The 18,981-nt window shown below is 39.0% G+C and overlaps 2 protein-coding genes across 3 annotated transcripts in view; one reads left to right on the top strand and one right to left on the bottom strand.

Annotated features, from left to right (window-relative positions):
• tbx19 (T-box transcription factor 19) overlaps nucleotides 1-8,361 on the top strand; it is a 13,961-nt gene extending 5,600 nt beyond the window's left edge. For both annotated transcript variants that reach the window (XM_053684094.1, XM_047159063.2), the window contains 6 exons: nucleotides 1,186-1,320; nucleotides 2,166-2,227; nucleotides 2,807-2,868; nucleotides 2,978-3,172; nucleotides 5,999-6,134; nucleotides 6,325-8,361. In XM_053684094.1, coding sequence (XP_053540069.1) covers nucleotides 1,186-1,320; nucleotides 2,166-2,227; nucleotides 2,807-2,868; nucleotides 2,978-3,172; nucleotides 5,999-6,134; nucleotides 6,325-6,553 — 819 coding nt within the window. In that variant the 3' untranslated portion in view covers nucleotides 6,554-8,361. The remainder of the gene's footprint in view (nucleotides 1-1,185; nucleotides 1,321-2,165; nucleotides 2,228-2,806; nucleotides 2,869-2,977; nucleotides 3,173-5,998; nucleotides 6,135-6,324) is intronic.
• A 548-nt stretch (nucleotides 8,362-8,909) lies between these two features.
• LOC108272363 (IQ calmodulin-binding motif-containing protein 1) lies at nucleotides 8,910-18,674 on the bottom strand. Its single transcript, XM_017480735.3, has 13 exons — nucleotides 18,370-18,674; nucleotides 18,072-18,237; nucleotides 17,874-17,994; nucleotides 17,382-17,475; nucleotides 17,174-17,273; nucleotides 16,397-16,572; nucleotides 16,178-16,284; nucleotides 13,043-13,170; nucleotides 12,684-12,826; nucleotides 12,255-12,403; nucleotides 11,595-11,726; nucleotides 10,680-10,836; nucleotides 8,910-9,647 (listed from the first exon to the last, which is right to left on the bottom strand). The coding sequence occupies exons 1-13, from the start codon at nucleotides 18,455-18,457 to the stop codon at nucleotides 9,430-9,432; spliced, it is 1,779 nt and encodes a 592-aa protein (XP_017336224.1). The 5' UTR covers nucleotides 18,458-18,674; the 3' UTR covers nucleotides 8,910-9,429.
• Between the last annotated feature and the right edge of the window lie 307 nt (nucleotides 18,675-18,981).

The following is an 18,981-nucleotide window of genomic DNA, read 5'->3' on the forward strand; positions in this document are numbered from 1 at the left end:
CACTCCCTTTCTCCAGCGTTTTTAAATGCAGTGTTGGCAGCGGAGAGGCCGCCGAGAGAGAACCGCTCTAAATGAAATAATTGCCGTGGTTATTTGTACATTATGGTAATTACGTGTGTTTTTTCTATGCAAAATAAATTTAGCCATCAGTCCTTAGATGTGAGGCAAAAAAAAGAGAGGAAAAAAACCCCACATCATCAGCTGTAGTGGAGAGAAAAGCACACACAAAGCCCTTCGCTGCCATGTAGCCATACCGATGAGTACCTGCCCCTCAAGTGAAAGGTGAAGTAAAGCTGTCAATTACAATGAAAAACAGTTTGTCCACCCCGTCGCTGGATATTTCATGGATATATGCTGGAAAATGTTGTGTGTTTTGTGCCCTAGGGTTGATCAGAGGTACAACAAAGTCAGTGTATGCACATATATAGTAGCTATAGTAATTAAATGTAGGCACTTATACAACAGATCTCGATTCTCGATTGTTATCTTTTCTATAGTAACAGCTCATTCACACACTTGTATGGTAGACATTCAAATAATCGAAAGTTAATAATAAACTGATTTGAATCAAAGAAAAATCATCAATACAGTGAAGATTCCTATAAGGGGATGTTTGGATTTATGGAAAGAGTCTCTAGTGTCTTAGTGTCAGTGGTTTATTTTTTGTCAACGGTCAAAAAAATACATTATGAAAAATTTAGGCTCAGATTTCTCGGTAACATGACAAGTTATTTGTTTGTTTGCTTTATTAACTTCGAGAGCGAGAAATAAAGACGTGGTTGAGGGAACTACTGTTTATAGCTGCTATACCATAAGTGAAGACAGGACCTATGGATCTTCCACAACATCAATTGTACTTAATTATAAATGATTTAAAATGCAACATCTTTAATACATGCAACATTGTCATTTGTGGCAAATTGCTGTGGTATAAAAAGAATAAAACATTTCAGGACGTGCTGCTATAGGAAAATAATCAACTTCAGCGTGGTAACAGAAATCCGCCTCACATCAGGCCACATCACACCTTCCCATCTCCGATTATTTTTCTACAGCAGCACACCCAAGTGTTTTATTCCCTGCTTAATTGTCCAATTATCTCCTTATTCTCATTCTCTCTCTCTCTCTCTCTCTCTCTCTCTCTCTCTCTCTCTCTCTCTCTCTCTCTCTCTCTCTGTGGTATAGATCATGCTGAACTCTCTCCACAAGTACAAGCCACAGATCCATATTGTCCGTGTGGGAGGAAGCCACAGGATGGTGACCAACATTTCCTTCACTGACACCCAGTTCATCGCTGTAACAGCCTACCAGAATGAGGAAGTCAGTCTGTCTATCTATCTGTCTATCTATCTACATACATATATATACAATCTATCTATCTATCTCTCTATCTGTCTATCTATCTACATACATACAGTATCTCACAAAAGTGAGTGCACCCCTCACATGTTTGTAAATATTTGATTATATCTTTTCATGTGACAACACTGAAGAAATGACACTTTGCTACAATGTAAAGTAGTGAGTGTACAGCTTGTGTAACAGTGTAAATTTGCTGTCCCCTCAAAATAACTCAACACACAGCCATTAATGTCTAAACCGCTGGCAACAAAAGGGAAGTGAAAATGTCCAAATTGGGCCTATATAAAATCTATCTATCTGTCTACAATAGTTTGCACCCCCCATGGTTTCTGGATAGTGGAAATGAAAAAAGTACCTCTATTTGTATAAAAAATATATATATATTTTAATGTTTTTTTTTTTCATTTCCATCAAATTGAAATTAAATGTTGTTGTATCCAGCAATAGGACAACAAATAAAATAAAATAAAATAAATCAACGGAAAACCCCCAATTATGCTATAAACCTCTAAGTCTCCAGGCTCAGAATTGTAGACTTGCACTCACCTGTATCTAATGGTAACTATCTACAGCTAAGTGCAAATGTTTGCGCACCCCCCCCCCTTTCCCCATTGTTCCTGGATGGTATTTTTATTGATACATATATTTATATGCAAATATACTTTATAATTTGTAAACAAAATATTACTTTCGTTTGTAAAATTTACTTTGTAGGGTGTACAAACTTTTGCACTCAAATGTTTCTATGTATGTATCTATCTGTAGTATATTTATATGAAACATTTTTACCCTGTTTATAACAGATAACTGCTCTGAAGATAAAATATAATCCCTTCGCCAAGGCCTTCCTGGATGCGAAGGAAAGGTAATTTTAATCTCCATTTTATTCGAGCTATTCAACAATTAATGCCCAGTTTTATTCGACTGTATTTAGCTTTCCCGTATTTGAATTCTCAATCAGTGCAACAAAGCGTCACAATCGTATCATAGCAGACATTAGCACTAGTCAAGCTAGCATAACTGTGCGAAATCAGCAGTGATTAGCGAGTAATTATTAATCGTTTACGCTGGGAATCGAGTGAGGGGATGAGTAAGGAGCTTGTTGGAGAGGCAGTGTGAAGTGAGGGTGAGACATTTGGAGCATGTATGATGAAGAATGTGTGAGTTGTAACACACCGCTGATCATCAGAAGGCCCCGGCTCTGATTAGCCGTGCGCTAACTCTCTGATGGTTATCTCTCGATGAATGATCGGATGATCTTCATGCAAACGTCATCAAGTGTTTTATTTCTTCCTTATAGAAGACGAATAGATTGAATTTAGGCTACAATAATAATTGTATTTATTTATTAAAGAATGACACGTTGTATGCTTTGTCAGTTTATGAGTACATATAATGTTCTGAGAAACAACTTCCTGATGATTAAAGTCTGCTTAATCTGCAGGAGCCACCCCAAGAACCTTCTAGAACCTCCTCCTGAGAACCAACATGTGGGCATACCACACTGTACGTGTTTGGGTTTTTCTTCAAACCCCACTGTAGCAACTCGGATTCATGTTCAGTCCGGGATTAGTCCAGGAAGCTTGTCTCACCTCTTCTGCGTTTTGGTTTCTAGGTGGTTGGTATATTTCAAACCCAGACTCCTTTTGTTCTTCTGGGAGCAGTAACTTCCCCTACGCAGGTGGTTTGCCTTTGACCCCGCATCATGGCTACAAACACTACTCCAGTCTACATGGACATCGTGCCACGCCGTACCCACCTCCGTATCTGCACCACCATCACCACCACCACCACCGCGCGCACAATTCAGGTAAACACAACACAGGTGCACACTGAACGCAGGAGAGATGATGTGTTCAGGTCTCTGTGTTTAATTCAGTTTTGCGTAGTGTATTTTCTGGTGTTTGTTAATCAGAGAGAAAGAAATCCCTGCTGCTGATTCGCTTTCACTGCTGAATAAAACACGCGCCGATCAGTTCACATATTTCTCACCTTGATTAACGATGATTCTGATGTTGTACGGTGCTGTGCTGTTTTGTTAAAAAAATTCACAAAAATACTCTCATGGATATCAAACAGGCGCACGGAGGCTTAGTGCTTAGCATGTCCGCCTCACACCTCCAGGGTCGGGGGTTCGATTCCCACCGTGGCCCTGTGTGTGCGGAGTTTGCATGTTCTCCCCGTGCTGCGGGGGTTTCCTCCAGGTACTCCAGTTTCCTCCCCCAGTCCAAAGACATGGTAGGCTGATTGGCGTGTCCAAAGTGTCCGCAGTGTATGAATGGGTGTGTGATTGTGCCCTGTGATGGACTGGCACCCTGTCCAGGGTGTACTCCGCCTTGTGCCCGATGCTCCCTGGGATAGGCTCCAGGTTCCCCGTGACCCTGAAGGTAGGATAAGCGGTAGTAGATGGATGGATGGATGGATATCCAACAGTTGCAAACACAACATGGGTTTATCAAAAAAAATCTTTGTTAAATATAGGTGTGCAACAATTATTGGCACCCCTATGTATTCATATGAGAAAAATATATTTGACGCGTATTTCCTTTGATATTTGACATTTTTTTAGTACACCTGGGTAACTAGGAACAGGAAATTGTTCAACCATGACTTCCTGTTTCACAGGGGTATGAATATAAGGTAACATATAGGCCAAATTCCCTTAGTCATTCATAACAATGGGTAAGACCAAGGAATATAGCTGTGATGTGCAGCAAAAGGTTGTTGAGCTTCACAAAATGGGAAGTGGCTATAAGAAAATAGTAAAAGCATTGAAAATCCACCATCAGGGCAATAATTAAGAAGTTCCAGTCAACTGGAAATGTTATGAATCAACCTGGAATTGGACATGTGTCTAGTTGTGGACATGTGTCTAGTTAGTTGTGTCTTGGGGTCAGAACGTCTCCAAAACTACAATCTGAAGTCACCTACATCGGAGAGGTAGTGATATGGAGAAGTACCTCATGCCCACGGTTAAATATGGTGGAGGCTCTTTAATGTTTTGGGGCTGTTTTTCTGCCAGAGGACCTGGACATTTTGTTAGGATACATGGCATCATGGACTCTATCAAATATCAACAGATATTAAATGAAAGCTTAAAATGGACCTTTGGATCTTCCAGCAGGACAATGATCCAAAACATACATCAAAATCAACACAAAAATGGTTTACTGACCACAAAATCAAGGTCCTGCCATGACCATCCCAGTCCCCTGACTGAAACCCATAGAAAACCTGTGGAGTGAACTGAAGAGGAGAGTCCACCAGCGTGGACCTCGAAATGAAGGATCTGGAGAGATTCTGTATGGAGGAATGGTCTCAGATCAGTTACCATGCATTCTCCAACCTCGTCAGGCGTTATAGGAGAAGACTCAGAGCTGTTATCTTGGCAAAGGGAGGTACCACAAAGTATTGACTAAAAGGGTGCCAGTAATATCTGCACACCTATATTTAACAAAGTTTTTTTTTTTTTTTTTTGATAAATCTGTGTTTTGTTTGTAATTGTTTGATATCCATGAGAGCAGAGTGTATTTGTGATTTTTTTGTTTTAATCAAAAGATCAAAAGGTTAAACAATAAAGACAATTTTTCACAGCCTTCTTTGCTCATATTTACCAAGGGTGCCATTATTAGTGGAGGACACTGTATCTCACTATTACGGTGTCTCACTGATAGAACGTGAGGATGCAGCAGTAATGAGGCCGACTACTGTACTATAATGTTATTTCTAACACTTCTTATTTTTTTCTTTATTTAAACTTTTAAAAATCTTTCTTTTCTTCTCCCTTTTTTGTTTCTTTTCCTTTCCTTTGCTTTCCTTTTTCTCTCTTCCTGCTTTCTGTCTGTTCACCCTCTCTTTATTTCTCTCTTCCTTCCTTCTTTTCTTCTCTTTGTGCTTTGTCTCCTGGGTTAATTCACCATCTCTTTATTTTTCCATTTCTTTCTTTCTTTCTCCAATTTGTTTCTGCTTGTTTTATTCACCCTCTCTTCACTCCTTTCTTTTCAGTTTTTCTTTCTTTTTTTTCTAAGCTTTAGTTTCCCATTTGTCTCTTTTTATTGTCTTTTTATTTGCTTTTCTTTTTTCTTCCTTTTTAGCTTTCTTTCTTTCTGTAATCCTTACCAGTTCTTTCCCTTTCTCTGGTCTTTTTCTATTTCTTTAATACTGACCATTTCTTTCCTTTCTCTTGTCCTTTTTCACTTTTTCTTTCTTTATTTCAGTTTCCTATTCGTTTCTGTTTTATTCACCCTCTCTTCACTTCGTTTTTTCCTTCTTCTTTATTTACTGCTTTAGTTTCCCATTTGTGTCTCTTTGTTTTGCCTCTGTCTCTTTTTTCTCTTAATCCTCACCATTTCTCTCATTTTTCTTTTTTTTCCTTCTTCTTTTTTCTTTCTTCCTTTCTTTCTTGTTCCCCCTTCCTTTCTTTCACTCCCTCTTTATTTTCCTACTTTTATTTATTCTTTCTTTTTCTTTGCTGAAGGTGTCTGTATTCTTAACATATGGCTTCAGGTTCATACCAGGCTTTTTTGTTAGTACAGGTAGAAATGTACTTAATATAAATGTTGAACGTGCGACCCCTCCTCCTCCTCCTCCTCCTCCTCCTCCTCCACGTTATTTAATTTTCTGGTTCTTTCCGCAGTCTCTCTGTCTGAGGGTCTGAGTCCAGGTGCTCTGCAGGTGTTCTCAGGCCACGAGACATGGACAGGTGTTTCATCTCCTGGTCCTGCAGCGATGCTGTCAGTGCCGTCTGGTACGAACTCACCTGGAGTCAGCAGGTCAGAACCGGTGCAGCACTCACACAATGACCTTTCACCCTGAGATACAACATTAATCACATGTTTACCACCAGGCTGAATCCTGACCTTGCTGCTCATTCAGTGCTCTTGGTGCACGTAATTAGTCTGTTTACGTGTCATTGTGGGTATTTTCTGTTAAATAATTTTGTTTTCCCCCTTGCTCTCTCAGTCAGTACCCCTGCCTGTGGACAGTGAGTGGCTGTGGCATGCCCTCCACTCCTCCAGGAGGTGCTCTGAGCTCCGCCCAGTGTCAGGAGGAGAGGCCTGATGCAGGCTCCACCTCACCGTGCTCACTCCTGCAAGGCCAAGGACCCACTAGTGCAGATGTGTCAGAGCAAGCCAATCATAACAGGGTGGGAGGGGCTAGCTGGTCAGCAGGCTCCACCCATTCATTTTAAACAGGCTTAATGGAAAAGATAGTGCAACCCAGCACAAGTACATGTGGTTGATCACATGACCTCTCACCAGTTTGGAGTTCCTAATTGCCAAAACATCATGTGTGTATTTGAACAATACTGCTTAATCATTTCCTGTACATTTCTGTTTTCTGATGCACAGAAAGCTGTAGGAGCTCACCTTTACTGTGATGATGAGTATCAAAGTTTTCAGTAATTAAATTCAATCAATTCAGATGAATTCATTCAAGTCTGCAGACTTTCTACGTTCTTTTAAGAAACAGGGAGGAGTTTAGGATCTTAGGTTCCTATAGGGAAAAAGTAGTTTTCAAAACAATTCCTGACTACACAGTTTAAAAAAAAAAAAAAAAAAAAAGTGTTTCTGTTCACATGAAAATGCAAAAAATGTTTGAAATGCAAAAAGATTTGAAAATGCTCATAGGAGCATGAAAGCCCTGTCATGTATGTCATGAACTGTTATGTCAAACGCCTAAACAATAACGCTAAAAGCATGAGCATTGAAAGACAGAGAAGGTGAAATACAGAAAAACACCAACAGGGCAAAAAAAAAAAAAAAAAAAAAAAAAGCAAAACATTTTGACCTCACGTCCACACAAAAACAGTGAAAACAGCTTGGTTTTAGACACAAAACAGTTGTTGTGTAGTTGGGAGGCTAAAATCTACACAAAGGCTTGAAAGATTATTATTGCAATGTAAAATACGAGAGCCAATCAGATTTCAGTATGCAAATGCGGGAGATTCCGCGTGTGTTGAATTGGTGGTGTTTTATGACTGAAGTTGCATCATGAATCATAAAATGTGATTTCTTCATTCTAGCAAAAGTGAAAGTGCTGCTGTTTCTTAATCTAACCTCATGAGAAATCTGAGAAAGTCGTAAGATAAGATACAACTTCTAACCTCAAACATATCCCTATCCTTAATCTTACCCACGTATCTTTTCATACCACATACGAATTGGCAAGCGAGACCTTTTATTGTTGTCTAATGGCATTTTGTTTTGTAGAACCGCTAAGATTATTGTATGAATAGTGCAAGTCGTTTCGCTATGTATTGAAAATGCTTGCGTTTGCAATGGCTTCGTGCTTGTACATACAGCAATGCTGTTATGACTTACATTTGACATTTTGACTCTAGTAGCTGAAGGAACCAACGATGGAAAAAACCCTACAAATATTTTTATTTCGTCTCAGCTTTATCTGTAAAGGTCTGGACCTTTAATTAGGGTTGCCAGGTCTGCATAATATAACCAGTCCAATTTATTCAACTCCAAAATATTTATAAAAGTAACCTCTATTTGGCTTCTACCTATTAATCTAAATATGCAAAATGCCCAACCTGTGGACCTGGCAACCCTGGCTTCTATAATCTCTGAATGTTGGGGAATTTTACTTAATGTACATGTAAGTGTAAAATATATGTTTTTTGGGGGGGTTGGGAGCTTCATGTGATGTCTGTGGCTTATTACTGTAATATTGTAATGCAGCATAATTCTGTCGTTAAGGTACAACGCATATAAGCCCGGATGCTCTTTACTCATACTTTCCTCTATTCTAACTCATCATGGTGCTTGCTAACATATGTAACTTCTGAACAATAAAAGCACGGCTAACTATGAATGAGTTGTGTCCACTTGCATTACGTTTATTCGTATGGATGTCCTAGGACAATCATGCCTATCCTTCCAAACCGCAATTTCTGTGCGCCATTATCAAGGAACGGAGACGCTGACAATAAGAGAAGCATTGGTACATGATAAAATGAAACTTAGCCAGCGATTAGGGATGGGTGTAATTGCGCTTTGGAGTAGTTATCAAATTAAGCCCCATTTTGACGTTCTCTAGCGTGGCAGATCTTTAGAAGGTGTAGCGTTCATGCATTTATCCTGTACTTTAACCCTTCACACACACACACACACACACACACACACACACACACACACAGCTGTCACGTTTCGCCAAAAAGCAGGTCTTATTTATGCGCTGCTGTAAAACAGTGCATAAAGAGATAATTATACCTCCATCATATTTTTCCTCTCTTGAAAATGTTATTTTAATCACGCGAGTGGAGTGGACCACTCTGTTGTTTTCACATGTGTGTAATGAAATAATGACAGGCACCCTGTGAATGGGGCCTTGGCATGCGCTTGCAGCACTGTGGGCATCACACACGCACACTCCTAAGCTTTAGAGAGGTTTGAAGCCAAGGTCCAGGATTCAATTATACACCTGAGATGGAGTGAGAGATGTGGAAATAACAGGCGTTGGAAATGAATGTGATATCCTCTCTCCTCAGAGACGGTCATTAACATTACTGAAATCTGTTTGTGGAATAAAAAAAATTTAATTGGGTTGCAAAACATATTACAGAAAAGCATGAAAGTCTGAAAGCCTACATTCCATTTTGTGGACCTGACAATGGAGACTCCTTCCATAAACGTTAAATAAACCGCTCCTTACAGAAAACGTTGCCATATCAACGGTGACGCATTTTCTTTGTTAAACAAAAAAAAAAGCAACATCCATTTATGCCTTACAAGTCCCTGTGGATTAGTTGTTACTATTGAAACTGGACAGAAACATATCACCGTCGTTGCTGTTACAGAAAATTATTCGATGCCTTCTGACCAATAAGATTCGAGAATTCAACAGCGCTGGGGCATACAAAACAATAGATCACTTGGGATTTATTAATAACTCACAGATTGTTGCAATTGAGAATGATGAGACTCTTTATTCATATCGTTCCTTTTGCTGGTACAGAATCAAGATTGTGATGAAACTCATGGATAAACACCGTAAAGGCATAAAAACAGCCGTGTAAATCTGGTATGTAAAAAGTAACATAGTTGTAAACGATCGTCACCTGCCCAGATACAAAGTCTCAAACTCCACGTCATAGTCTTTCTGAGAAGGTGACTCCGGACTGGAGAACTCGTCTCCCAGCCTTCTCCACCAGGGTAGGTTCATGCTCTGAAGCAAGGCATTGTGGGCTTGCCGGGCACGCATGGCCACTGGTGCTGAGCGGCTCAGGAAGAGGCAGGAGTCTTCCTCACGTATATCTTTCAATGAGGGAGCATCTGAGGGACGAAGAGAGAGGGGGAAAAAAAAGTCACCAGGGCTAATAATGAGAAACTTTTATTACACGCTTCATGCAAAAAATTCAACAGAAAAAAGAAAGAAGGAAAAAAAAAAAAAAAGTAAAACACTAACTGCACAAAAAGTAGGAACATTACATTCTACATTTATTCATTCACACTTGTGCAATCACATTTGGCTGTGATCCATTGTGGGCTCGTTTGGAGGAGAGTGTCATCATCACAGCTTTGATATTTTCACACAGACTAAGAATCGCACAATTTTGTTCAAAAGCAAACATGTCCCGTTATTGTTTTTATTCATTTGTTCATTCATTGATTCTTTTTCAGTAACTACTTCATGCTGGTCAGAGTGGCAGTGGAATGGGAAAAGGGACAGGACGCCAATCACATCACATACTTAATCACACACAGAGTAGCCAATCCACCTAATAGCATGTGGGAGGAAACCTGAGAACCCTGAGGAAACCCAGAGAACACACATCTCCACATAGATGTAACCCAAGCTCAGGAACTAACACAGCAACGGCATGCTTCCCTAATAAATGTTCATTTAAGAAGTCGTTTGCAGGTTAAGCTGAATGTTCATATTAAAATAATATCTTACACAGTTTATAGTGGCTCAATGCCTTCTTTGCTCCATGGACGATTCTAGAAAAACAGTCACTCATCCCCCAATTGACTACCACAAATGAGTTCAGGATCCACTACTGGAAACAGACTCGAGTATTAAGGGGCCCAAGTGTGCTTTAAAATGGCTTTAAACTAAAACCAGACTGCTGTTTTGAGGTGGATGAGAGACTATAAACTGGACCTGGAATTTAAAAAAAATTATAATAAAAAAACAGCTTTTACACTTTCATACCAAACAAACTGGTGCAAATGGACTCTTGTCTGGAAATGCAGTTAATGCACTTATAATACTTACACTAGTATCAGGGAAATGTTATATTTGATTGAAAAAAATAGATTATATTGCAAATTAACATGACCGGTAGTCAAGGAAGTCCTTACTTAGCAGGAGCTCCATGTCCGTGTTGATCTGAGCCACGAGAGCTTGCCGGTGCTGCTCCTGAGCCCGATCCGAAGCTCTTGTCATCAGGTGCTGCTGCAGCGCGCTCTGAGCTTTCTCATGGAGCACTAGAGTACCCTCTGTTGACACCACGGAGGACTGCAAAACACAGGGGACACGCAGTGTTTGCACAAAACAAGAGCCGTGACTATGGAGCGTGTTCAACACAAAGGAACGCATTGTCTCGTGAAATGGCGGCGTAAAAAACACGAGCACCAGGGACTGTAAAGGATTTCTGATTACAATCTCATCTAAGGTTTCCTCACACTTTAAATGTCATGCTTTGGATAGCTACGTGTCGTGGTGAAACAGACATACGTCTAATCACAGTTTGTGATCAGATATCGGTTATTAAAATGTCAATGATGTTCCTGTGCCACAGTGGGAATGAAAACTTTTAATTCAATTTTCTCCCTTTTCACTTTAAAAAGCTAGAACATAACTTGTGGTTGAAATACACACAAAACAGAAGCAATTTCCATCTGTAAAGTCTGTAGTTTTCAGAATTATAGATAGTACAAGATTTTCACAGGCTGCTGCATATATTTCAAGACATGTTGCTATGACAACATGCAGCAATGTACTGCATTTACAATATGGCTTTATTGTCCAGCTCGTGCAACACGTACATACATACATATATATATGCACATATTATATATATATATATATATATATATATATATATATATATATATATATATATATATATATATACATACATACATACACACACACAAACACACATACACACATACACACACACACATACTATAGTATAGAGACATGTTCATAAAGCCGGCAGCATTTGTGTGTCCAGGTATTCAGCGTTACGTTCTACAGCTGTGTTGACTCACGGGGTGAAGAGAGATGTGGTCTTCTATCGGTCTCTTCAGTTCTGCCCTCCTGCTCTCAGTCAGGCCTTTAGGGCTTTTCCACGGTGCTGCAAAGTTCCTCCGAGAACGTCGTCGCTTTAGGAACGCCAGAATCTATACAGCCACACGTGTACGAGCAAAGCAAGAGCAAACACCGTGAAAAAAAGTTGAATGAGTCATTCTCAGCGGCACGTTTGTAAGCCAGATTTTAAACCTTTTTATTATACCAAAGTAAACGATTACAACAAATGCACTGACTCTATTTACTATTTTCTACTCTTTAACCTCCACATGCAGTATATACAGCCCCATCCTTGTGTGATATGATAGGGATTCCTATTTTGGAGGTTTTTCCACTGCTTACACACTCCTACAATACTTGTTGTGTGTGCGAAAAGCCAGAACATTATGATAGCAAAAAAAAAAGGTTATTAGGGATTATTATTCACATACTAGGGGAACAAAAACATTTGGATTAGGTAGCTGAAAATCTATGATGGTCCATTTTCAACATCTGTAATTTGATCTGTAAAATGATTTCAGGCTCAGAGTCCCTCGTGTCTTAACTTTAGTCTAGAACTGTGTTTAACGTGTGTATTAAACTGTTTAAAATGTGTTTGGTTATGTGTGTGACTCGCTCACCGCTCTCTGCAGAGTCACTGCAGCTTTGTGCTGTCGGAGATGATATCTATTCTGCTTAAACCGTCGTCTCTCTCTGTGTCCTCTCCACACTCTCTGGATCAGCAGAGCTGCTTTGTTCTCCAACTCGCCCAGGAACCGCGCCAGGTGCTCTGCACCCCACACACACACACAATTACATTTTTCTTCACACACACATACAGACATGAGGTTGTTGGGTCACCTGCAGCACATTGGATAATGTTTAGGTGTGTGTGTGTGTCAGGGTTATTACAGTTAATGCATTGCTATCAAATACAAACATTTATAACTCCAAAATGGCACCTCTAATTTACAATTTCTCTACAAGAAAAAAAAATACAATTTATGGAAAACCATTTGTGGAAAGCATTTCTCCCGGAAATAGATTAAGTACGTGATCGTGTGTATTACCTGCAGGCAGAATCTCCATCAGATGCAGCTGCCGCTGGTGGAACTGCCGGATCGCTCTCTGTCTGCGCAGACGCACTTGATGACGCAGTTCTTCTTCCGCAAGACGTTTCTCTGTCTCTGCCTGCCTCTGGCGTCTCCGTTCTCTACACACACACACACACACACACACACATTATATATATATATATATATATATATATATATATATATATATATATATATATATATATATATATATATATATATATATATATAAATACACATGTAGAACATACAGCTGAAACTATCATACACTACTGACTCATTTAAATCGAACACAGTGAAAATTTGAGTTTTGCATGAAAACTGAAAGAAGTCACCTGAAGCTCCGCTGTAATACACTCACGGCTCTGGGAAGTTTCTTCAGCCTGCATCGGGTCTGATGAGCTCTCCACGAAGCCTGGATCACGCAGGCTGCTTGAACCCTCTCCTCAGATGAGTGTTGAGCCTGATAACAACAACAACAACAACAACAATATTAATTATGACAACAACAACAACAACAATAATAATGCACCACACTTTAAAAAAAAAAAAAGGTCCCAATTACATCTGTTATATTTATTATTTCCATTTTAATTTTCTTTTTTAACTTCACACAACATTTATTCAAAGGCTTTGGCACTAACACTGTTGTTGAAAGTCTTTTGTTGAAGGTGTCACTTAACTCCCCCAAGCCACCAGGGGGCACCATAAGAATGCACTGGGGCAAATAGTGCATTAGAATGCTTAGAATAGTGGGGCACATTTTTAGGACTGCCAAAGTTACAGAATCAGCATTTTGATCAAAATTAACGCTATTATTCAGTGAAATGTTGCAGCTACATTACAAACCACATATTAAAACCAGCTAAATCTATCTATATATCTATAAACTCTATAATTATTGGCAACCTATCCGTCTACCCAATTCTAGAAGTACTTGCTCCTTAGTTAATATCTATCTAATAGTGATGGGCGCCTTAAAAACACTGCTCCATGAAGCTTGGAAATCTGCGAGTCTTTTGTTTCGAATCAGTGGTTCGGATTGTGTATCAAATTGGGCAAGTCACGTGATTTCAGCAAATGAGGCTGCGTTACGTCATTACTGTTTCGAAATTTCTATGGTTCGTCGCTAGGAGGTGTTGATCTCCAGGTGAACCAATGAACAAGTGTTTAATAAATAATTTGAACTATTCTCCGGTCAGTTTTATTAAGTAGGTTTATAAAACTGAAATGATTCGGTAGTATTTGTACTGATCCATGGTCAGTGCTCGCCTCAGGATGGCTTGGTATTTAATGACGTGAAATCCCACCAAATGTCCTGATAAAAATAAAGAAGACATTAGACACCAACAAAAGTAGGTGAGAGAGAATTTGGACAGCTTTGCATTTATTAATCTTCATTTTTCATGCCTAATATAACCTATAGTTATTCACAATGAGGAGCCTACAGGTTACAAAACAAAGCTAATAAAGTTGTCAGACCGATGTTAAAAATTTAACACGTTAAAAAAAACACAACAATAAAAAAAACCCCACAAATTTTTAAATGGCTCTTACAACGATGTGGACAGGGACACTTCACCCAGGATTTGAACCCAAGGCAGCAGTGTACCAGTCGAGAACTATCTACTCCCCCACACACTTCTTTGCTTAACACAAACAACATGTAGGTTACAATTCATCAGTGTTTGTCTGAATCGTTGTCAAGGTTGTTCAGATCAACACCTGCAAGTGACCACTAAGTGTCATAGTCATGAATCTGCTTCAACTGCTTCAGTATTCCACTAAGCCTTGCTCTACCCACCACTACTGTCTAACTCTACAAGTATTGGCACCCTATCTATCTATCTATCTATCTATCTATCTATCTATCTATCTATCTAACCATCTCTATAAGTATTGGCACCCTATCTATCTAATCATCTCTACAAGTATTGGCACCCTATCTATCTGTCTTGCTTTCTTTCTTAAAACTGCACATTACCTGCAGATTTCAAACTGAAAACTATTATAAACTTTCAGACTGGTTTTTTCAAGCTAACATCAGTGACGAACATTTCCTATCTAGTTTTAGCTGTAATACAAATCACAACTTTATATTAATGAGCTTGTTCTAACATGTTATTGTGAATGAGCTGTTATTATTTTGTAACAGTCAGTATTTATTTGCCTTATTAACTTCATGAGAGAGAAATGAAGAGAGACATGGTTTATAGCTGCTTTAATGCAAGTTTTAACAGGAAGTGACTTCCTTCATGGAACACTAGACGTAATATAAACTGAAAATGTATGTCTGGTCCTATTTTCAATAAATAAAAAATTGCAATTGATAGCATTAATGTAGTATAAGAGGAATAAAACAGTTTTGTTATTGGAAAATAATCAATTCATTTTATGTCGGTCTGCATCACACCACCCTGTTGTTAATTTTTTCCCCTAATGGTGCACACTGTCATGTTTCATTGCTTATATAACAAACAAACACACTGTTACTTGTGATAACGAAGGAAGGTCTATAAAACCAAACTTGTATCAAATGTCTTATTGGATTTATTAGTATAAAGTGAGGGTGTGCAGACTTTTGTACTCAAGTGTACAGTTGAGGTCTTAAGTTTACATACACCTCACAGAATCTGCAAAATGTTAATAATTAAAAAAAATTACAGGGATCATAAAAATGGCATGTTGTTGTTTATTAAGTGCTGCCCTGAATAAACTATTTCACATAACAGAGGTTTACATATAGTTCAATGACTGTTTTTATGTTTTGTGATAGTTGTTTATGAGTCCCTTGTTTGTCCTGAGCAATTAAACTGCCCACTGTTCTTCAGAAAAATCTTCCAGGTCCTGCACATTCTTTACTTTTCCAGCATCTTCTGCATATTTGACCCCTTTCCAACAATGACTATACAATGTTGAGATCCATCGTTTCACACTGAGCGTGACTATTACATAAGGTGCAAACATTCACTGATGCTCAAGAACGTAACATAGTAGATTAAGAGCCAGGGGGGTGTAAACTTTTTAACAGGACGATCAGTGTTCATTGCTATTATTTTTTTCTTCTGGGAAACATGTGATGATGCTTCTGAAGGGCAGTACTAAATGAAAAAAAAAAAATCTTTAAACAAAATAACAATTCTTATTCTATAAGGTGTATGTAAACTTACGACCTCAACTGGACATCCATTATATATGCCACCTCTATCTGGAAATAATAATCAAAATAAAAAAAGAAGCTGCCTGATAGAATATTATTTAATGTTTTTATCAATCACAGTTTTGTCACTCTACAGGAATCAACTCCATTTTGTTGATCAGTCCTTAAAAGAGAATAGTAGTGAAACAACTGGCTCATTTAGGGTTTTTTTTATAAAGTCCATGCCCTTTTCTCAGCTCCAGCTCTACACAGGAATCCTGAAGGACTAAATAAAGTGCCTACATAGTGAATCTGAGCATCTCCCACAAACCTGAGTGTGTTTTTCGGGATCTTCAGACTGAAGTTGATGGATGAGTTGTCTCAGTGCTGCATCGAAGCCTTTACCGCGCCAGTCCTTCTGCACCATATCATCCAGCCCTGTAGGACATTATCTGATAGCTTTACTCTTATTTATGCCGTTTCTGAATAACATTACAAACACCTGTACACATTTATAACTCGCTCGTGACGTGAAGTGACGTCTGGTTACCTTTGTAGCGTTTGTGAGGCTGCAGAAAGATGGAGGGACTCTTCTGCTCGATGATCAACAGCAAAATCTTTACAGCGGTGCTGCCGATCACAGGGTTCGAGCTGCTCGACATTTTATACACGACGTCATCCATGATACTGTACAACACTTTACTCTGCATCTCAGATAGAAGTGCACTGCAGGAGAAAGACAGTAGTAAATAATGAAACACTATAGGCTTGTTCCTCTTATACCACAGCAATGGGATAATTAAAATAAAGCACGACCTGGTGTACTTTTATATGTTTTATCCACTTTACTAATGTAATAACAGCTATAAAAGGCTGTTCCCTCTACAGCCTCTATTTTTCTCTCTTAAAAAAAAACATAGCATGTCATGTGACAGAGAAAACGGAAAGCACAATGTTCTCTGTCCTGGAGACTTTCCCATAGCCGAAAACCTAAAGTTACAACTTTACACTTGAGAGCCGTTCCAAAAAGTCTACATAAACATCTCATTGCAGAAAACTACATCATGTCATCAACTACACGTGAGGTGTCCACCATACAAGTCCATGTATTAGTTGTTACTATAGAAACAATTAGAATGAGTGCATTAATATGAATTACAGGCATTACTGTCAGAGCTGCTGTTACAGAAATGAAACAAATCCTTCTGACCAATCAGGTTTGAGAATTCAATAGCGCTGTGGTATAACAGGAAATAAAAACAGCTCTTGTAGAGTATTCAGACTTCTGCTTATGTCGATCAGTTATAACGTCTAGGCAATGCTTTACCTGTTAGTCCTGAACAGATTATACCACATGGTGAGTATAACTGCCGATACCTCATCGTCGTCGCTCATCTGTACACTCTCATAATATTTGGAGTCGAGAACTGAGAAGAGAAGAGAGCAGGCGCAACATTACTCTGATACAATACGCCTCTTCATAAAGTAAACTCGTGTACTGTATTCGCAGAAATTCTAAGACCACTTTGCCATACCACAAGGAATTAGATGAGTGTGAGCTCTAAGAAGCCAGCTGAGTGAATTAAAGACGTTCCGAAAGAGACGGACCATCTCGGTTTGTCCTTTATCCTGTTGGAGAGGAAAGAAAGACTTCACTGTCTTTCATAGGTCGCTGAGATCTCCCAATGTCTGTGTGGGTTTTGTCTGGGTTCTCTGGTTTCCTCCCACCTCCCAAAAAACATGCCAGTATGTGCATTGGCTAGACTAAATAGCCCCTAGGTGTTGGTATGTGGATGTACATGTGTGTGTGTGTGTATGTGTGTGTGCATGGTGCCCTGTATTAGAAAGGCATCCCATTCAAAGTGTATTAGACGAGTGTGTTCTCTAAGAAGCCAGCTAAGAGGGAAAAAAAGATGTTCCTAAACAGACAGATTACATTAGATAAAGACATAATGATATAAGATGAATGAATGCATGATAGTGTGTAAATGATCTCAATCATATCATGCAGAAACTAGGCTACTGACCCTTATTGCTCTGTTCATGATGCGGTGCGCGAGGAACAGGATGTTGTCAGTTACAGATGGAAGAAACTGACGATGAAACACTTCTCCCTCTCTCACAGAACCGATGCCTACACAGCACGTGCTGATGAAAGAAGTGATTAAAACAGATGCCTTGGTGCGAAAATATTGCAGAAAGCACACGAAGAAGTCTCTTCCTACCTGAGGATATCTGCCATTTGTGTCATGGAGGTATAACTTCCTTTCGTTTTGGCAGGATTGAATTTGAGTGCAGCAGAGCAGTATTCCAGTACTCCGAGGTAGTAAAGGTCTTGTTTGCATTTCTCGAAATCCTTCTGGTCTCCTACTGACTTTCTGCCTAAAAGGTCTTTCCAAATGGGTGGACAGTTGCACAGCAATAAACCAACAAACAAACAAATATAAAGTAGAGATTATTCTCATGTCCTGGATGTAAAAAGAAGAAGCTCAGTTTATATGCAATGACAGAAAGTTCACTTACCTATCAGCTTTGACAAGACTTCCAGAAAAGTCTCTTCTGATTTTTTACCGACGAGGCTTTTCAGCTCGTCTTCTTCTGACAGCCCCATGTTTGTTAGCTCGCGTTGCTAATAAAAATGTTTGCGCGTTTAAAAAACGATTAATTTAACACAAATGCGAGCTAGCCACGACTTACACTTCGTGTAGTCATAATTTTATTTAATAATTAAAACCCAGTCTCATTAAACGTGAGTTTCAATGACAAGTTCTCATCATACACAAGAAGCATATTTGGTTGCTGAAGCAACGCTTGCGTCATCAATCTGCGACGGCGCACACCATAATCTCGTTTCAATTTAAAATCATTACGTCTGTATGTCAGATAAACTGATGCTTTTCTTGTTTTAGATTAAAGTGCGATTATAACACTGTTGTAAAGCACTATATATCTCTTCTACAACGTCGTTTATTCAAGTCCATGTCAGACATATAAACAAATAGAAGACGACGTGAACGAGTGTGATTCTCACACTTTTTTGTATTACATGTATGTAAAGGTAAAAAACACATTTTAAACATAGGTAAAGTGTCTTAACAACCTATGTGCATGGTTCACATAAATAGCTTTAAAACG

This window comes from Ictalurus punctatus, chromosome 12 (genome assembly GCF_001660625.3).
Source record: "Ictalurus punctatus breed USDA103 chromosome 12, Coco_2.0, whole genome shotgun sequence".
Classification (NCBI taxonomy): domain Eukaryota; kingdom Metazoa; phylum Chordata; class Actinopteri; order Siluriformes; family Ictaluridae; genus Ictalurus; species Ictalurus punctatus.

Bases quoted from the DNA above. Each gene is read 5' to 3' on its own strand.
- LOC108272363 (XM_017480735.3), bottom strand. From the start codon at position 18,457: ATGGGGCTGTCAGAAGAAGACGAGCTGAAAAGCCTCGTCGGTAAAAAA. The intron at 16,573-17,173 runs GTAAAGCATTGC...TTTCTCCTGCAG, and splicing joins AATCTGTTCAGGACTAACAG to TGCACTTCTATCTGAGATGC. The intron at 12,404-12,683 runs GTAATACACACG...TGTGGGGTGCAG, and splicing joins GATGGAGATTCTGCCTGCAG to AGCACCTGGCGCGGTTCCTG.